Source organism: Chiloscyllium punctatum, chromosome 44 (genome assembly GCF_047496795.1).
Source record: "Chiloscyllium punctatum isolate Juve2018m chromosome 44, sChiPun1.3, whole genome shotgun sequence".
Lineage (NCBI taxonomy): Eukaryota > Metazoa > Chordata > Chondrichthyes > Orectolobiformes > Hemiscylliidae > Chiloscyllium > Chiloscyllium punctatum.
In genome coordinates, this window is record NC_092782.1 from 41396559 (window position 1) to 41413363 (window position 16805).

At 43.4% G+C, this 16805-nt stretch overlaps 1 protein-coding gene across 8 annotated transcripts in view; it reads left to right on the forward strand.

The window, feature by feature from the left end:
- Positions 1–10754, forward strand: part of ccdc136b (coiled-coil domain containing 136b) — an 84980-nt gene extending 74226 nt beyond the window's left edge. For 6 of the 8 annotated variants that reach the window (XM_072562747.1, XM_072562748.1, XM_072562750.1 and 3 more), the window contains 2 exons: positions 5064–5172; positions 6930–10754. In XM_072562747.1, the coding sequence (XP_072418848.1) occupies positions 5064–5168 (105 nt within the window). In that variant the 3' untranslated portion in view covers positions 5169–5172; positions 6930–10754. The remainder of the gene's footprint in view (positions 1–5063; positions 5173–6929) is intronic. The other 2 variants (XM_072562755.1, XM_072562749.1) reach the window with 1 other exon arrangement.
- Positions 10755–16805: the final 6051 nt, after the last annotated feature.

A 16805-nucleotide genomic window follows, 5' to 3' on the forward strand; every position in this document is an offset into this window, starting at 1 on the left:
CTTGTAAAGGTTTAACCGGCTTGCTCACTGATGCTCAGTTTGGATTTCATCAGGGTCACTCAGCTCCTGACCTCATGCAGCCTTCGTCCAAACATGAACAAAAGAGCAGAACTCCAGAGGTGAGGTGAGAACAATCAACATGGCAACATTTGACTGAGTGTGTCATCAAGCAGCCTTAGCAAAACTAAAGTCATTAGGAATCGGGGGAAAACTCTCTGCTGGTTGGAGTCATACCAGGCTCAAAGGAATATGGTTGTGCTTGTTGGGAATCTCAGGCTCAAGGCACGACTGCAAGAGAGTGTCCTTGGCTTAACCATCTTCAGCAACATCATATTGACCTCAATCCTTCCCTCCATCATAAGACCAGAAATAATAATTTTTTTGATGATTGTGCAATGTTTAGCTCCATTCACAGCTCCTCACAAACTGAACAGTCTTTCCCCAAATCCAGCAAGACCTGGCCAATATCTAGGTGTGTGTTGATGGATAGTAAGTAACATTCATATGCAAAATCCAGACAGTGGCCATTTCCAACTACAGACCATCTAACTATATCCCCTTGATGTTAAATCCCCCATTATTAACATCCTGGGGGTCACCATTGACCAGAAACCAAACCAGATCAGCTATATATACCCACTATGGCTACAACAGCTGGTCAGAGGCTAAGAATTCTGTACCAAGTAAGTCTCCTCCTGTCTCCAAAACCTGTCCATCATCTACAAGATGCAAGTCAGGAGTGAAGTGAAATACTCCTTCACTTGGCTGAACGAGTGCAATTGCAACACTCAGGCAGCTTGACACTATTCATGACATAGCAACCCACTTGATTGGCACCACCTTCAAAATTCTTCCTTTCACCAGAAATGCACAATGGCAACAGTGTGTGCCATCTTGAAGATGCACTGCAGGAACTCACCAAGGCTCCTTTAATAACAGCTTCCAAACCCGCAGTCTCTACCACCAAGAAGGACAAGGGCAGCAGATGCATGGGAATACCACCACCTGTAAGTTCCCAGCCAAGTTGCAGACCACAAGAAACAAAGAACTGTAGATGCTGGATGGAAGTCAGAAACAAGAACAGAAATTGCTGGAAAACCTCAGCAGGTCTGGCAGTGTCTGTGAAGAGAAAGCAGAGGAGAGATGCTGCTAGACCTACTGAATATTTGCTTTTGTGCAAGTCACATGTCATCCTGACTTGGGACTATATTGCCATTGCTTCACTGTCGCTGGGTCAACTTCCAGGAACTTCCTTCCTCACAGCACTGTGGATGTTCCTACACCCCAAGCACTGCAACAGTTCAAGAAGGCACTACACTACCACCTTTTCCAGGGTAATTAGGCATGGGCAATAAATGCTAGCCTGTGCAATGGTGCCCTTATATTATTCATGACTGAAGAAAAGGAGATCCATATTTTGCTTTGCTGCAGCTGTTAGACCTTTAGCTTAAGGCAGAGCCTGTGTACATGCTGCAACCTCTTTCTCCCTGGTCTTTGTTGATATAATGCACTCACAGTGAATTTATGGGGCCTTGAAATAGATTTAACAATGGCATTATTGGTGGAATAGCCTCTTTCAGGACTGATAAATTCCATGGTTAACTCCATCTAGAACTTGTATTTATATACCAAACCATTTGTACACCAAAGACTCTTTAATAGGTGAGTGGAAATAAGAAATTGCAGGAATAGATAAAGATTTTGGAAGGAGAGAGTGCAGAAACGGGAGTGAAAGTTAGGTCAAACTGGGAGGGTGAAATGCATAATGTGATCAAATGATCCCAGGGACAAATCCAGTTCACATCACTGCACAGGTTGCACTGGTGAGGCCATGAGGACTTGTAGTTGAGATTCCTGAAGAAGGGCTTATGCCCGAAATGTCGATTTTCCTGTTCCTTGGATGCTGCCTGACCTGCTGCGCTTTTCCAGCAACACATTTTTCAGCTCTGATCTCCAGCATCTGCAGTCCTCACTTTCTCCAACTTGTAGTTGAGACAAGCAATTCAAATTGAATTCTATTGGTGGAAATAGCATTTCTGGCAATGAAAAGGATTGGAAATTGAAACTTTATTCTAGTTGAAGGGAATGTGAAGATTTCATACAGTTTGCTCAGGCTGGGAAGAGCATGGACTCAATAGGACAAGAGCAGGTTGTGTAGTGGACGCTGAATATGGTATCTGTAATATATCCAATGTTCAGTTGAAAGAGTTTAGGACTGATTGGTGATTTGATAACAGGCATACAGTCTGAGAACATGGAGGTGGTTATGTGATTAACAAAGATTACATGAGGCCTTCTGTTGGAAATTATGGACATAGTATAAGTCATTATAGATAGTTCTTTAATTTTAAATATATCATATCTCAATGTTTAGTTTTTTTTCTCTTGATTACTGTAATAGAGCAAGTTAGCAAGGTTATGGGTAGAGTTTATATTTAAGTTTCCAACACTCAGCCATTCTATGATGATCCAAGCTATGTGGTCATCCTCAGTGGATGGTCCCTATTCTGTTGGGTGAGACCTTCTGCTTTTGGTACACATTGCTTCTCTTCACAGATTGTCTGTATCAAATTGCCATCTGTGGTTGACCTCTCTCATCTCATCCTAGCTTAATCAATCTTGCATGAACATTATTGCCCTGTAATGTACTGAGTTTGGAGACTTGAGCCATTACTCAATAGATATAGCACACTTTACAAGTTTTACTGCTGTTTGATAATTCCTAACCTTTTGAAATCTTCCAGCTTTTACTCGAAATTCATTTTCTGCTTTTGTAGAACTATTTCCAAAGTTCTTTACTGATTGTAACTGTTTGCTTTTCCTAGAAACATGACTTCTCAAAACTTTCTTCAAACCATCTTAGCAGCCTGATTTAGGGTTGGGAAATGCATGACCTCTATTTCTACTACGCCATTTCTGCTCAAGAGAGAGGACTATTAGTGACCAATCCAGATGGTCAACTCTATCCAATGAACCCTTTACAAGGTGTCATTCAGTTGGACAGGAAAGTGCTCAAGGCTGTGTTTTCCAGATGTTGTAACACCAATTGATGCTCCCTTCCTTTTTGTTCATTTCCACATGGTAATCTTGCTATTAGTTGCCACTCTTTCTAACCCATAGAGTCATAGAGATGTAGACACGGAAACCCACCCATCGATCCAACTTGTCCATGCTGACCAGATATCCTATCTAGTCTCATTTGCCAGCTTTTGGCCCATATCCCTCCAAACCCTTTCTTTTCATCCAGCTGTCTTTTAAATGTTGTGATTGTACCAATCTCCACCACCTCCTCTGACAGCTCAATCCATATCCGCACCACCCTCTGCGTGAAAAAGTTGCCCCTGAAAGTCCCTTTTAAATCTTTCCTCTCTCACCTTAAACCTGTGCTGTCTAGTTTTGGAATCCTCTATCATCGGAAAAAGACCTTGAGTATTCAGCCTATTCATGCCCCTCATGATTTAATAAACTTCTATCAGGTCATCCCTCAGCCTCTGACACTCCAGGGAAAATAGCCCCAGGTTATTCAGCATCTTCTTATAACTCAAGCCATCCAATCCTGGCAATGTTCTTGTAAATCTTTTCTGAACCCTTTCAGGTTTCACAACATCCTTCCGATACCATATCCAGAAGATTTACTGCACCTTTTCAGTGTTTTAGACCCCAGCTTCATTTAGACCCAGTTACGTGCTGTAGAATGAGTGAGAAATGAGAAGGGCCCTTACAAACAATGCAGAGAGGGAAATGAATGGGGATCTTGCAGAGGCTACAAGGGGCTGAGTGTATGTAATAGAAACAATCCTATCATGAAATCATGACTGCAACATAGGGAAACATGGACAAACTGAAGAAAAGACAGGTTTTTCAAGATTAACGTGTTTGAAACAATTTCTTGACACATAAGGATTTCTGGTAGGAAAGTGGGGAAGCTGTGATTAGGCGGATAGTAAATTAATTGGAGGAATTATCTGAATGGCCGGTTTCATTTATATTGACCTGTGATATTGCCTGTTTAAAATTCTAACCTGTGTTTTTTAGTGTTGCAGAATTCTGCTCTTTAAATCTGTTTCCTTTATTGAATTGTGTCTGCTTGTCTTTGATGGAATGAAATGTTTGTAAAATCGCAGCATGTCTCAATATTTGAAGCGTTAACAATGCTTTTTTCCTGTTCTTTCCTTTTCCCCAATTGTCTCTTGCTCTATTTTATTTCTTTGGTTACTGTCATCCCTCCCATTTTCTGAACATCACTCTTTCGCATCCCCTACTGCCATGCTTTTAATCACTGCACTTCTGTTCCTTCTGATTTGGCCACCTGCATTTTTCTGCTTATATTTCCTCTGCCAATTGTGCCACATTGATTAATATCTCCCACTATCACATTTTTTTGGTCTCTATTCATTATTCTCTATCATCTATTGATCTATTATTACTTCTGTTTGTTCCACCTTTGCATGCTTTAATCTTCCTTCATCACATCCACTTTTCATCTATTACATTATTTATTTGGCTTTCTCCCGCCCATCCCTTTCCCTATCTGTTTCTCTCTGTTACTGTCTCCTTCCTTTTTCTGTCTGTATGATTGTTTTTCTGTTTCTGTTTGTATATCTGTTTCTCTCCTGTGTGTATATCTGCTATTGCATGTGTACCTATCTATATGTGTGTATTCGTGCTGATGCTTTTGCATGTATGTCTGTGTATTCCTGTCTTTTCTTATGTATCTGCCTTTTAAATGTGTACATCTGCCTGTGTATGTATTATTTCTGTGTGTGTGTGTCTTGTGTGGACATGCCTGTGATGTTGTGGTGCCATCTCTCTGTCTCTATATCTGTGTGCGTGTGTGTATCGTTGTATGTCACCATGTATCTCTGTCTGTGTTTGTTTGTGTACCCTATTTATATTTCTGTGTCTCGGTATGTGTGCTCCTCTTGTCCTGTGTATCTCTCTGTGTATATGTGTTTTGTTTATTTCTATATTATTCTGTGTACATGTCGTGGGCTTTGCCGTGATGTTTGATTCTGGTTCTGCCTGTGTGTCTGTCTCTTGTCCTACCTGTCTCTCTGTCTTAGAATGCCACACTTCCTGACCCCCCTGTGCTCTCCTTACCTGTGATAGGACTGGTTGTACTGATGGCTGTGCTGTGGTGCTGGTGGGCTGAGACCTCCCGGCATTGACCAGGTACTGATATTTCACATTTTGTTATCTGCATGTTTTAGATAGAGGGTCTGCCTATTAGAGAGATTAAAGCCATTTTGATGCTCTGCTGGGTACACAGTTTGGGGCTAGTGGATTACAGTGGCCTAGGTGCATGGGGTGGTGGGTTGGGGGGGGGTCGTGTGGAGGGGAGGGAGTGGAGTGGGATGTGGGGTGGGCGGTCGTGTTGGGGGGTGCATTTGGAACTGACACAGAGAAATCTGTTCCTATCCCATGGTATCAATCAATTTACCTTGGCTCTAACTTGATAAAGGTAATTAACTTTAGTAGTAGGGCTTATGAAGAAGGGTTTATGCCCGAAACGTCGATTCTCCTGCTCCTTGGATGCTGCCTGACCTGCTGCGCTTTTCCAGCAACACATTTTTAAGCTCTGATCTCCAGCATCTGCAGTCCTCACCTTCTCTTAGTCGTAGAAACCCTGGCTGATTTCTCCTCTGACTAACCTGGGATGACTGGGCATGGAACTGAGGACTAGGAGGATTGTCTCCTTTCTAATGCATGAATTTTAATGACTCTATTGTTCCCACTGTTATCAACAGTCTTACTATAGCTGTTAAAAATCACACAACACCAGGTTATAGTCCAACAGGTTTAATTGGAAGCACACTGGCTTTCGGAGCGTCACTCCTTCATCAGGTAATAGTGCACTTCCAATTAAACCTGTTGGACTATAACCTGGTGTTGTGTGATTTTTAACTTTGTACACCCCAGTCCAACACCGGCATCTCCAAATCATGATTACTGTAGCTGAAAGGCCAAACCAGGAACCCCATATTCTGTAAGAGCTTGTGTTTGCCCAGGCCCCTTGTTCACTCACTCATTCCCTCCAATTGCTGTCCAAAGTAATTGTGCTGTGTGGATCATGTTGCTACAGCTGTTTGAGATTAAAGCGTATCACTGACTCTCTGACTGATTTATAACTTCACAAAATAAACCTCTCGAGCCGCTGCTGGTGACTGTCCTCTGATAGGGGAAGGGGAAGGTGGTGAAAGGGGGAGGAGGACGAGATGGAGGGGAGGGGGAGGAGAGTAGGAGGAGGAAGTGGAGTGGAGGGAGAGGAGGACAGGAGGGGGAGGAGGGCAGGAGGTACAGAGGAACAGTGCCACAGCAGTTTTATCACTCCACTTCTAACTGTGCAAGCTTCTGATCACAACTTTGGCCCACAGACTGAGAGAAGGAAGACTGATTGGTTGTGTGGATTATACCTGCACTGAGAATGGGAGGGCTATACCTCAAGGGAGAAGGTGGTGGGGAGTGAGGATTTACCCTCTAAAGGAGGAGAATATGCTGCCGAGGTGTTATATTCTGAGGGCGTAACGGAGGCAGGAGATACCCCTGTATCCTGATTGAGGAGTGGGGCAAGGTGGAATAACACTGAGAAGTGGGGGTGGGGTGGGGGGTAAGCATGATTGTATATATCCCACAGCGAGAGGTGTTGGGAGATATTATAATCAGGGAGAGGGGTGAAGGGTGTTGAGGCAGTAGTCTTGACATTGGAAACAAATTTGAATAGGATGCCATTGATAGAAACTGTTTAAGTCCATTTCCATTGGAGAATGCTGGAAATAAATACACTGTCTGAAGAAACTGAAAGACTGAAGCAGGCTGCTGATCTGTGAGAGAGAGAGAGAGAGAGAGAGGGAATAGAGGCAGCACAGAGCACAGTTAGAGTTTCAGCTGGAATTTTTCTGTGACCTTTTGTTGCTTTCCTTCCTGTGCAGACTCGGTTCGGAGGGAGGATTCCATTAATGCTGATGGTTATTGCTACAGCTGGTCAATCTTCTGTGTTCCAGCCTCACTCCTAACTTCTCAACAACCAAACTAGCATAATGCTTACTCGCTTCCCAGCCCCTGCTTCTTTGTCGTCCGTTGTCTGCCTCTTTCTTCCTGCTTCGATACCTTTCTCCCACTCCTTTTTTCTCACCCCTGTCTCACTCTGTCCTCTCTCCCTTACCCATCACCCCCATTGCACTGTACCTCCACCACTTCCTCCCTCACTCCATGCTTTCTTCCTCATTCCTTCACTTCCGCTCCACTTCCTTTCTTATCTTCTCTCCTCCCTCTCCACCTCACCCTCCTTCTCTGCCTCCCCATCTCACCCTCCTCTCCTTACTCCCACTTCCAATTTCCCCTTGGTTTTTCAGCCTCTGTTTGTTTGTTCTGCACTCCACTCAATGCCCTGGTTTCTCGTCTGCTGCTGGGCATATTGAACAGGGAATGCTGCTGCATTGGGAATTCTCCTGGACTGAGAACAGAGCTGTACATATCGATGCCTCTGGAATTTCTGAATGATCACACATTGGCTTCGTGATATGCACTGCACACCGTTCTTTCCCTGTTTCCTCTGGAAGGATTAGACTGCAATGCAACTCTCTTTATATAGAATCAAATGAACAGCAACAGCGCAGTTCAGAGCTGGGTTGGGTCAGCTACATCTGTGCATAAAATGAATGGACTCTCGTTAAAATCAGGGTTAAAACCAAGACAACTAAGATTGTTCCCTCATTTCTAATGATTGCCCCCATCTACAGAGAGAACCCCCATTTATAAACAGTCAGTTCCAATAATATATTAATGCTCTGTGGAATTTCATGGCGCTTTGGCTGTTGTTTGATTGGTTGGTTGGTCCTGAAAAGTTTATCCTCAGTAATTAATTGACTCTCAGTTATTGCATCTTGCTTATTGATTCACTGTGATCTGCCCTCAGTGACTGACCCTCAGGGATTGCCCAGTGAGGAGAGATGCACAGTGATCTTTCCTCAGTGATTGGCCCCTGGTCTTTGACCCACAGTGTGTTTCTCCCGCAGTGATCTTGAGCTTGGTGGAGAGCTCCTTGTGCTTGCCATTCAGTGGTTCCAGCTGAGTTCACCCTTCTTGCTTCCCCTTGCACAGATTGTCCCTGGCGGTAGTTGGTGTTTGCCAGCTGGGCTTAATGGTGGACCCTTGCTGATTTCCATTTAGCAATTTGAGTGAAGAGAGTGAATCTTGGTGGTTTGAAGAGTTGGAGTTATAGCTGCAAACATTGCCTTTTTGTGGCATAGCAATCTATCCCATCACACTCACAAAATATGCCGCATTTTGTTTGAACATTAAAACAGCAATCATTATCACCTCTTAAATGTTCTTTTCCCCAGTAAAATCTGTTCATAACCACTCCTCCTAATCCAATACCTCCACCCTTCAAATATTCTGTTTGCCCCCTTCACTATTCTCTGTACTGTGGTGACCATAATTGTACACAGTATTCTAAATGTGGTTGCACAAATTTGGTTGAGTTATAAAGTGAGATCATCTTTTAATATATCCCAACATCTGATTTTCTATACTTGCAGGTACTGAACATTGTTATGATTGCCAATAAACTGCAGCAATCAATACCCCAAATCCCTTTCATTTTTTATGTAGCTTCTTGCTTCCCATTTAAGAAATAGTCCCTTCTTGGATTTTCATTACAATGGAAGCACTTTGCATTTCTCTATATTAAATTGGATCTATCGAGATCTGCTTGATTCCCAGCAACATGCAGACCCTCTTGTAGCTTACCTTGTTCAGCTTAAGAGTCAATCACTTCTCTTACTTTGTATCCTGTGCAAATTTAGCAAATATTCTTGTGATTTCTTAGTGCCAGGTCTTGTATTTTCAAACATTTGTTCACAGTTTGTGGCGTTGCTGGCTAGGCAAGTATTTATTGCCTGTGCCTAATTGCCTAGAGTACAGTTAAGGGTCAACCACATTGCTTGGGTCTGGAGTCACATCTAGGTCTGGCCAGGTAAAGACAGCAGATTTCCTTCCCTAAAGGACATTAGTGAAACAGGTGGGTTTTTACAACAAGCAACAGTGGTTACATGGTCACTGTTAGGCTAGTTTGTTATTCCAAATTTTTACTGAGTTCATATTTCATAACCTATCATTGTGGAATTTGAACCCATGTCGGCAGAACATTAGCCTGGGGCCCTGGATTACGAGTCCAATGGCATTATCACTACACCATCACCTTCCCCTAAAGGTGCTACTCCAGTAGAATTTCGTGTTGTTACATAATCTGCACAGAAGTGATATACACAATAATACACAGTATGCTGTTATATACAGAGTACTATCTCCACTAAAGCATCACATCTATAATATATAGACATCTGTGATTTATACACAAGAAGCTACATTCTTTGATATATATGTTATATACGTACATAAGTCTAACACCTACAATGTGATGTGCATTATGTACATATAGGAGTCAGGAATGTTATCATAGAATGACTATTGCATAAAAGGAGGCCATTCAGCCTGTCGGGACCATGTTAGCTCTCTGCAAGAGCAAATTGCCTCATCTTATTTTATTGCCTTTTCCCCACAGCCTTGCCAATTTTTCTCTTCAAACAATGGTCCATTCCTCTTTTGAAAGCCACATTGAATTTGCCTCCATAAAACTCTCAAGCAGTGCATTCCAGATGCTAACACAAGCTTTATTTTCATGTTGCTGTTACTGTTGCTTATTTTGTCAATCACCTCAAATCAGTGTTTCCAGTTCTGGATCCTTTTACCAAAGGGAACAGTTTCTCCCCATTTACTCTGTCCAGACTCTTCACGATTTTGATCTGTAACCAGTAATATGTTATGTTTTATTATATTATTATATTGTACCTAGACATAAATGTCATACCCACCAAGAAGTGCTGTATGTATGATAGAATATATACAGGCCTCAGGGTTGGTAGATACAGTAACATACAGTGAGAGCTTGTGTTGGAGAACCAGAAAATTATGCAAACCAATGCCAGGTTCCTGGCGGTAAGTATAATTTCACTTTGAGACTGTCTGCTATGCTGGACTGTTTGAATCATAGAATACCTAAAGTGGGGAAGCAGGCCCATCGAGTCAACACTGACCATCTGACCAGCTTCCCACCCAGACCTGCTCCCCCTACCGTATCCCTGTAACCCTGCATTTCGCATGGCTAATCTACCTAACCTGTACATCCCTGGACAGTATGGGAAACTTAGCATGGCCAATCTACCTAACCTGCACATCTTTGGACTGTGGGAGGAAATCAGAGCACCTGGAGGAAACTCATGCAGACACGAAGAGAATGTGCAAACTCCACACAGACACAAACCCCAAGGCTGGTCTGTTACCAGCCCAAGAACAGATTCAAGGGTTGGCATTTTGGGTATTCTGACTGCTGTGTCCTTGGACTCTGCTATGCAATACTCAGACAACAGCATCAACGAGTTGAATGAAACTGGTGCTCTCCCAGATCCATTACCATGTACACCATTTGAATGTTCACACTATGTATGCAAGTCTCTCAGTTGTATTCAAAGTGTCACGCAACCTGTCAATGGACAAAGGAATGTGAATGGAGATGTATGGTGTCCACACAGAAAGAGTGTGCTATCATAAGGAGAGACAATGCCTCAGTTCATTACCTGTCTCTACTGTCACTTTGCCCTTGGGATAGGCAGACCCAGTTCCAGGGTAAAAACAATGACTGCAGATGCTGAAAATCAAATACTGGATTAGTGGTGCTGGAAGAGCACAGCAGTTCAGGCAGCATCCAACGAGCAGCGAAATCGACGTTTCGGGCAAAAGCCCTTCATCAGGAATAAAGGCAGTGAGCCTGAAGCGTGGAGAGATAAGCTAGAGGAGGGTGGGGGTGGGGAGAGAGTAGCATAGAGTACAATGGGTGAGTGGGGGAGGAGATGAAGGTGATAGCCTCCCCCACTCACCCATTGTACTCTATGCTACTTTCTCCCCACCCCCACCCTCCTCTAGCTTATCTCTCCATGCTTCAGGCTCACTGCCTTTATTCCTGATGAAGGGCTTTTGCCCGGAACGTCGATTTCGCTGCTCGTTGGATGCTGCCTGAACTGCTGTGCTCTTCCAGCACCACTAATCCAGTATTAAGACCCAGTTCCAGGACTGTTGCTATGAAATCTGTCACTATCTCATGACAGACAACCTGCCCAATTGGGATTTTAGAAGGTAGATCAATTCATGCATGATTCTGCAGTGAGCGCTTGGCAGTGTTACATTTATTGTTGTAGCTCTTTCCAAGGTTGAGTGCATCATCCCCACATTCATAATGAGCACCCATTCCTGCTCCTAGATGCAGGAGGTACCTTGACAAATCTCTTGGGTGACTCTCCCATCGCATAAACTCTAAAAGTATCCATTACCTTGGCATCTTTGCAATAAGTGAGCTGATATTCCATCGAGGTGTATCTTCTCTGATTAAATCTGCATCAGCTCCTGCATACTGGTGTTTTGTGGATCAGACTCAAAGCAATCCTCAGAAATTGTATGCACCAGGGCGGGGTCTATGCAGGATGTGAAGCAAAAGGTTTAATTCAAGGTAGACACAGGAGACTAGGACAGAGTGGGTCAGCGGAATACTTTGAAACTGAGATAGGGCTAGGAGGAGAGAGTGATGCGGTGGAATGTATTTGGGATTGATACAATGCCAGTGGAGAGAGTGGCACAGCTGGATTTGTTTGGGATTGACACAGAGCAGTGGGGAGGAGGATGCAGCAATGGGATTAGCTGGATTTGTACAGCGATATAGGGGCAGTTGGAGTGGTCTGGAATTAAGCAGGGATTGTTTCAGATTTAGAGCTATATCAAAGGAATGAGGCAGTTAGATTAATTTGGAATTGATAGGAGGCTGTGAGGAATGAGGAGATAGTGGAATTATATAGGGATTGTTACAGATTAGGTGAGAGTTGAGTAGTGGGATTAATTTGGGATTGATACACGTCAAAGGGAGAGGATGGGATCAGTTTGGGACTGATATTGAGCAACAGAAAGTGAGTAGACAGGAGGCTTTAATTGGGTTTCATTCTGAATTTTAGGAAGAGAGTGCAGCATTCAGATTAGTTTTTCCAGTGTTATAGGGAGTGAGCAGGCCAATGTAATTAGATTGAGATTTATATAGGGCTATGTGGAGAAAGTGGAGTGGGATTAGAACTGATACAGAACTATAGGGAGAATGCTGGGCAGTGACATTAGTTTGAGACTGATAGAAAGCTCTGGGGTGAGTGTAGATCAGTGGTATTATTTTGGGATGGAGAGCTTGTAACAGGGTATTTGGGATAGATTCAGGGCTACCTGAGAGTGTATGGCAGGGAGTTTGAGATTACTGATTGAGGTTACTGGGAGAGAGGTAACAGGATTAATTTGGGATGGATACGAGACTATGGGGACAGTATGTGGCATGATGGCTCAGTGGTTAGCACTGCTGCCTCACAATGCCAGGAACCCGGGTTTGATTCCAGCCTCGAGTGACTCTCTGTGTGGAGTTTGCACATTCTTCCCCGTATCTACATGGGTTTCCTCCGGGTGCTCCAGTTTCCTCCCACAATCCAAAGATGTGCAGGTTAGGTGAATTGACCATGCTAAATTGCCCATAGTGTCCAAGGATGTGTAGATTTGGTGCATTAGTCAGGATTATATGCCGAGTAATAGGGTATGGGAACGGATCTGGGTGTTACTCTTCGGAGGGTTGGTGTGGACGAGTTGGGCAAAATGGCCTGGTCCATACTGTAGGGATTCTATTCTATAATAATTTGGCAATGACACAGAGCTACAGGGAGAAAGCGTATATTAGAATATGTTTGGGATTGTTTTAATGGGCTGACACAGTGGTCCAAATGTAAATTTCCTTCACACCGAATGGTTCGAAAGTCTGAGGTTTTTCATTCCCAGTGAAAAAGAGTAGAGACAACCAATCCTATTAAACTGCCTACATTTAGGAGTTCTGTTTTAGTTTCAGAAATCTAAACTTAAAAAGGCTTGAAATGTGAAGATAGAAACCTGACGCCGAACTCTATGTGAACAAAAACAGTTTGAACATGTATTACTTTGAACAAAGTAAAATATCTAAAGGTGTTTTGCAGCAGGCTGAGTGGACAAATATTTGAGAATGAGCCACGTAAGGAATTATTTAGGGAGATGACTAAATGTTTAATCAAAAAGGTAATTTTTGAAGAGTGTATTAAAGACAAGGAGGTGGAGAGGTTAGGGAGAGAATTCCAAAGTCTTGGTCCGAGACTGAAAGCACAGCCACCCTAGGTAGACTGATGGAAATTGGGGGATGTGTGAGAGACCAGATTTAGAGGAAGGTAGAGCACATGGAACATTTAAGCTGGAGGAGGTAACACAGAGGCCATTTTCATTCTTTGCTGTCCGATGACTAACTCACCCAACTGTTGTCTATCTGTCAGTAATAGCGTTCTGTGAATATTCCTGCAAATAATTTCATTGATTGTTAAATGCAAGTAAGAAATGACATTTTTTTGTAAAATATTGTAAAATGAGATTCTGTATTGTGCCAGTGGGTACTGTTAATACTGACCCTGTCACTCAAACATTGACATACTCCTAGCCAGCTGCTCTGGGTGCAGGTTTGAGTGAAAGAGAAACAGGGAGACTTGAGTGGTGGCCCAGCACCAAACTGCCTTCCTTTCAAATCTGTGTTTTCCTTTTTCTCTAATTTGAACTCTTGTATGAGCCTTGTGCCATACTTTTGCCTCTCTTGGCCAGCTTACTTCTGTACACTTTCATATGTTGCTTCACTGAGACCATGCTCTCCATTACAAATAAAAATCAGCGCACTGCATTTGTGTGGAAGATTTCTTTGCAGCTAAACACCTGAGATGGAATCCGAGGAAATCTGACCCCTGTCCTGTCCCGAACATGGGTGAGACCTGTGACTACGTTCCCACCAAGACACCTACCTACCAGAGAATGGAGATGTCAGGAAGTCCTAGCCAACTTAGAGATGATTTCTGGGGAGTCCTCCTCCCCACCCCAGTCCCAACTTCTCAAATAGGGTTCCAGGGCATCCTTGTCTCCTTACACCTCTCCTTCTCCCATAGCCTGCCCACCTATAAATGGTGAAATGATGTACTGGGCAGTCTAGGGCCCTCAGTAATGTCTGCCTGCAAAACTTCCCTGTTGTCATATTCTTTGTTCATCTATTGCTGGGGCTGTAATCAGTGGAATGTATTTTGCTTATCAATGGTTTACTATTAAATATTTATTTCAAGTGATACAATTTGAAAATGTTCAAGTATTTTTTGATAAATTATCATGAAAATCAATGAGACCGCTTATCACCCCTCTCCTTTATAATAACAAGATAGGAATTTGAAATCCACTTTCCAATGAACATCAGTGATGACAGGACAATCACACAGACAATATCATGATTTTTCACCCTGATGACAGGAAACTCACCCCAATAACATCAGGGAATTCAGCCTGCTACCAACAATATCAGCAACTCTGAAAGTTCAGTGCAGGGGAGAAAAAGATAGCAAAACAAGTGAGAATGAGAGATCAGAGCCTCATGTGGATATTAGTCTAAGTAAAAAGAATTGGCTGGATTGGAAATGTGGCGTTTACTTGGGTCTGTCACTGGATATGTGGTTTAGACATTGATCTGGAGCCAGAGGGGCAGTGGCGATGACTAGATATCTCCGCATCGGTCTGTAAGGAATGTCACACACAGCTCACACAACTAATTCAGAGGCTGACTGACCAGTGAGGCACCTTTAAGATATGGAGAAAAACAGATTTAATTACTTTCATGCAGCGTCCCTGAAGCTTTCAATAGTGAGTTGCTACATTGCTGAGTGATGATGCCTGGCTCCTGGCAATGATGCCCCGTGCTATATTCGATCAATGAGAACATGTGTACAGCTATTCCTGGGAAGGAGCAGGAATAAATGTATAAAAATGAACTTCTGTCATTCTAACACTGACCCCAGGATACTCAGGAATAGCAGCTGAGCTCAGTAAGACTGGGACTGCTCTCCAATAACTCCAACTTCACTTTCTGGTTCTGGAACCCAAATGCACCTAAGAGTGGAGGATAGGGGTACGAATGGAATTGGGCGATTGTGGTTTGCTGTGGAAAGATATATTAATGGATTGAATGAAGTTGGAAAGGGGGTAGGTTGGTGATCCTAACCCCTCCTGTAGAGAGTTCTATATTGAATACATTGACAGGTGACAAACCCCCCCCCTCCCCCCACCCCGTCCAATAGAGTAACCCACTGAATATACCGGGACGGACCCAGATTAGCGCAAACTGGTGATTTCACAGAATTGTCACAGGAGAGAAGAAGCACTTGAGCCTGCCTTAATTCTCTGAACAATGTACCTACTGCCATTCCTTCCTTTTCCTCATAACCCCGTGCACTTTCTCTTTTCAAGTAAAAATCCACCATGCTATTGAGTGCCTCAATCCACCACACTCCCAGACACCGCATTCAAAATCTTAACCATTCACCGCGTTCCAGATCTTACCCACTCACCGCGTTCCAGATCTTAACCACTCACTGTGTTCCAGATCTTACCCACTCACCGCGTTCCAGATCTTACCCACTCACCGCATTCCAGATCTTAACCACTCACCGCGTTCCAGATCTTACCCACTCACCGCGTTCTAGATCTTAAACACTCACTGCGTTCCAGATCTTAACCACTCACCACGTTCCAGATCTTAACCACTCACCACGTTCCAGATCTTACCCACTCACCCCGTTCCAGATCTTACCCACTCACCCCGTTCCAGATCTTAACCACTCACCGCGTTCCAGATCTTACCCACTCACCCCGTTCCAGATCTTACCCACTCACTGCGTTCCAGATCTTACCCACTCACTGCGTTCCAGATCTTACCCACTCACTGCGTTCTAGATCTTAAACACTCACCACGTTCCAGATCTTAACCACTCACCGCGTTCCAGATCTTACCCACTCACTGCGTTCCAGATCTTACCGACTCACTGCGTTCTAGATCTTAAACACTCACCGCGTTCCAGATCTTAACCACTCACCGCGTTCCAGATCTTACCCACTCACTGCGTTCCAGATCTTAACCACTCACCGCGTTCCAGATCTTACCCACTCACCGCGTTCCAGATCTTAACCACTCACCACGTTCCAGATCTTACCCACTCACCGCATTCCTGATCTTAACCACTCACCGCATTCCAGATCTTAACCACTCACCACGTTCCAGATCTTCTCCTTGTGTCTCCATGGATTATTTTGCCAGTTACCTTAAATCTGTATCCTTTCAGTCTTGAGCAGTCAACCAGTAAAGACAGCTTTTTCTAGCCACTCCATCTCGACCCCTCAGCATTTTGAATACCTGTATCGAGTTTCTTCTCTTCGAGATAAACATTCCCAACTTCTCCAATGTATCTATGTAACTGAAGTTCCTCATCTCTGGAACCATTCTTTGGAATCTTTTTGCACTCTCTTTAATGCCTTCAGAAACTTTCTGAACGGAAATTGCACAATACTCAAGTTGAGGCTGAACCAATGTTTAATACAGGTTTAAGATAACCTTGCTCTACACTTGTATTAACAAAGCCTTGGATACTGTATCCTTTGTTAACTGATCTCAATCAGGTCTGCCACTTTGGATGACTTTAACCCCCAGTATCTTCCATTCTTGCATCCCTTCTGGAGTCGTACCCTGTTTTTTGTTGTCTCTTCGCATTCTTCCAAGATGAATTTCCTCACACTTCTCCTCATTGATGTTCATCTGCCACGTATCTGCTCATTCTACCAACTTTTCTACA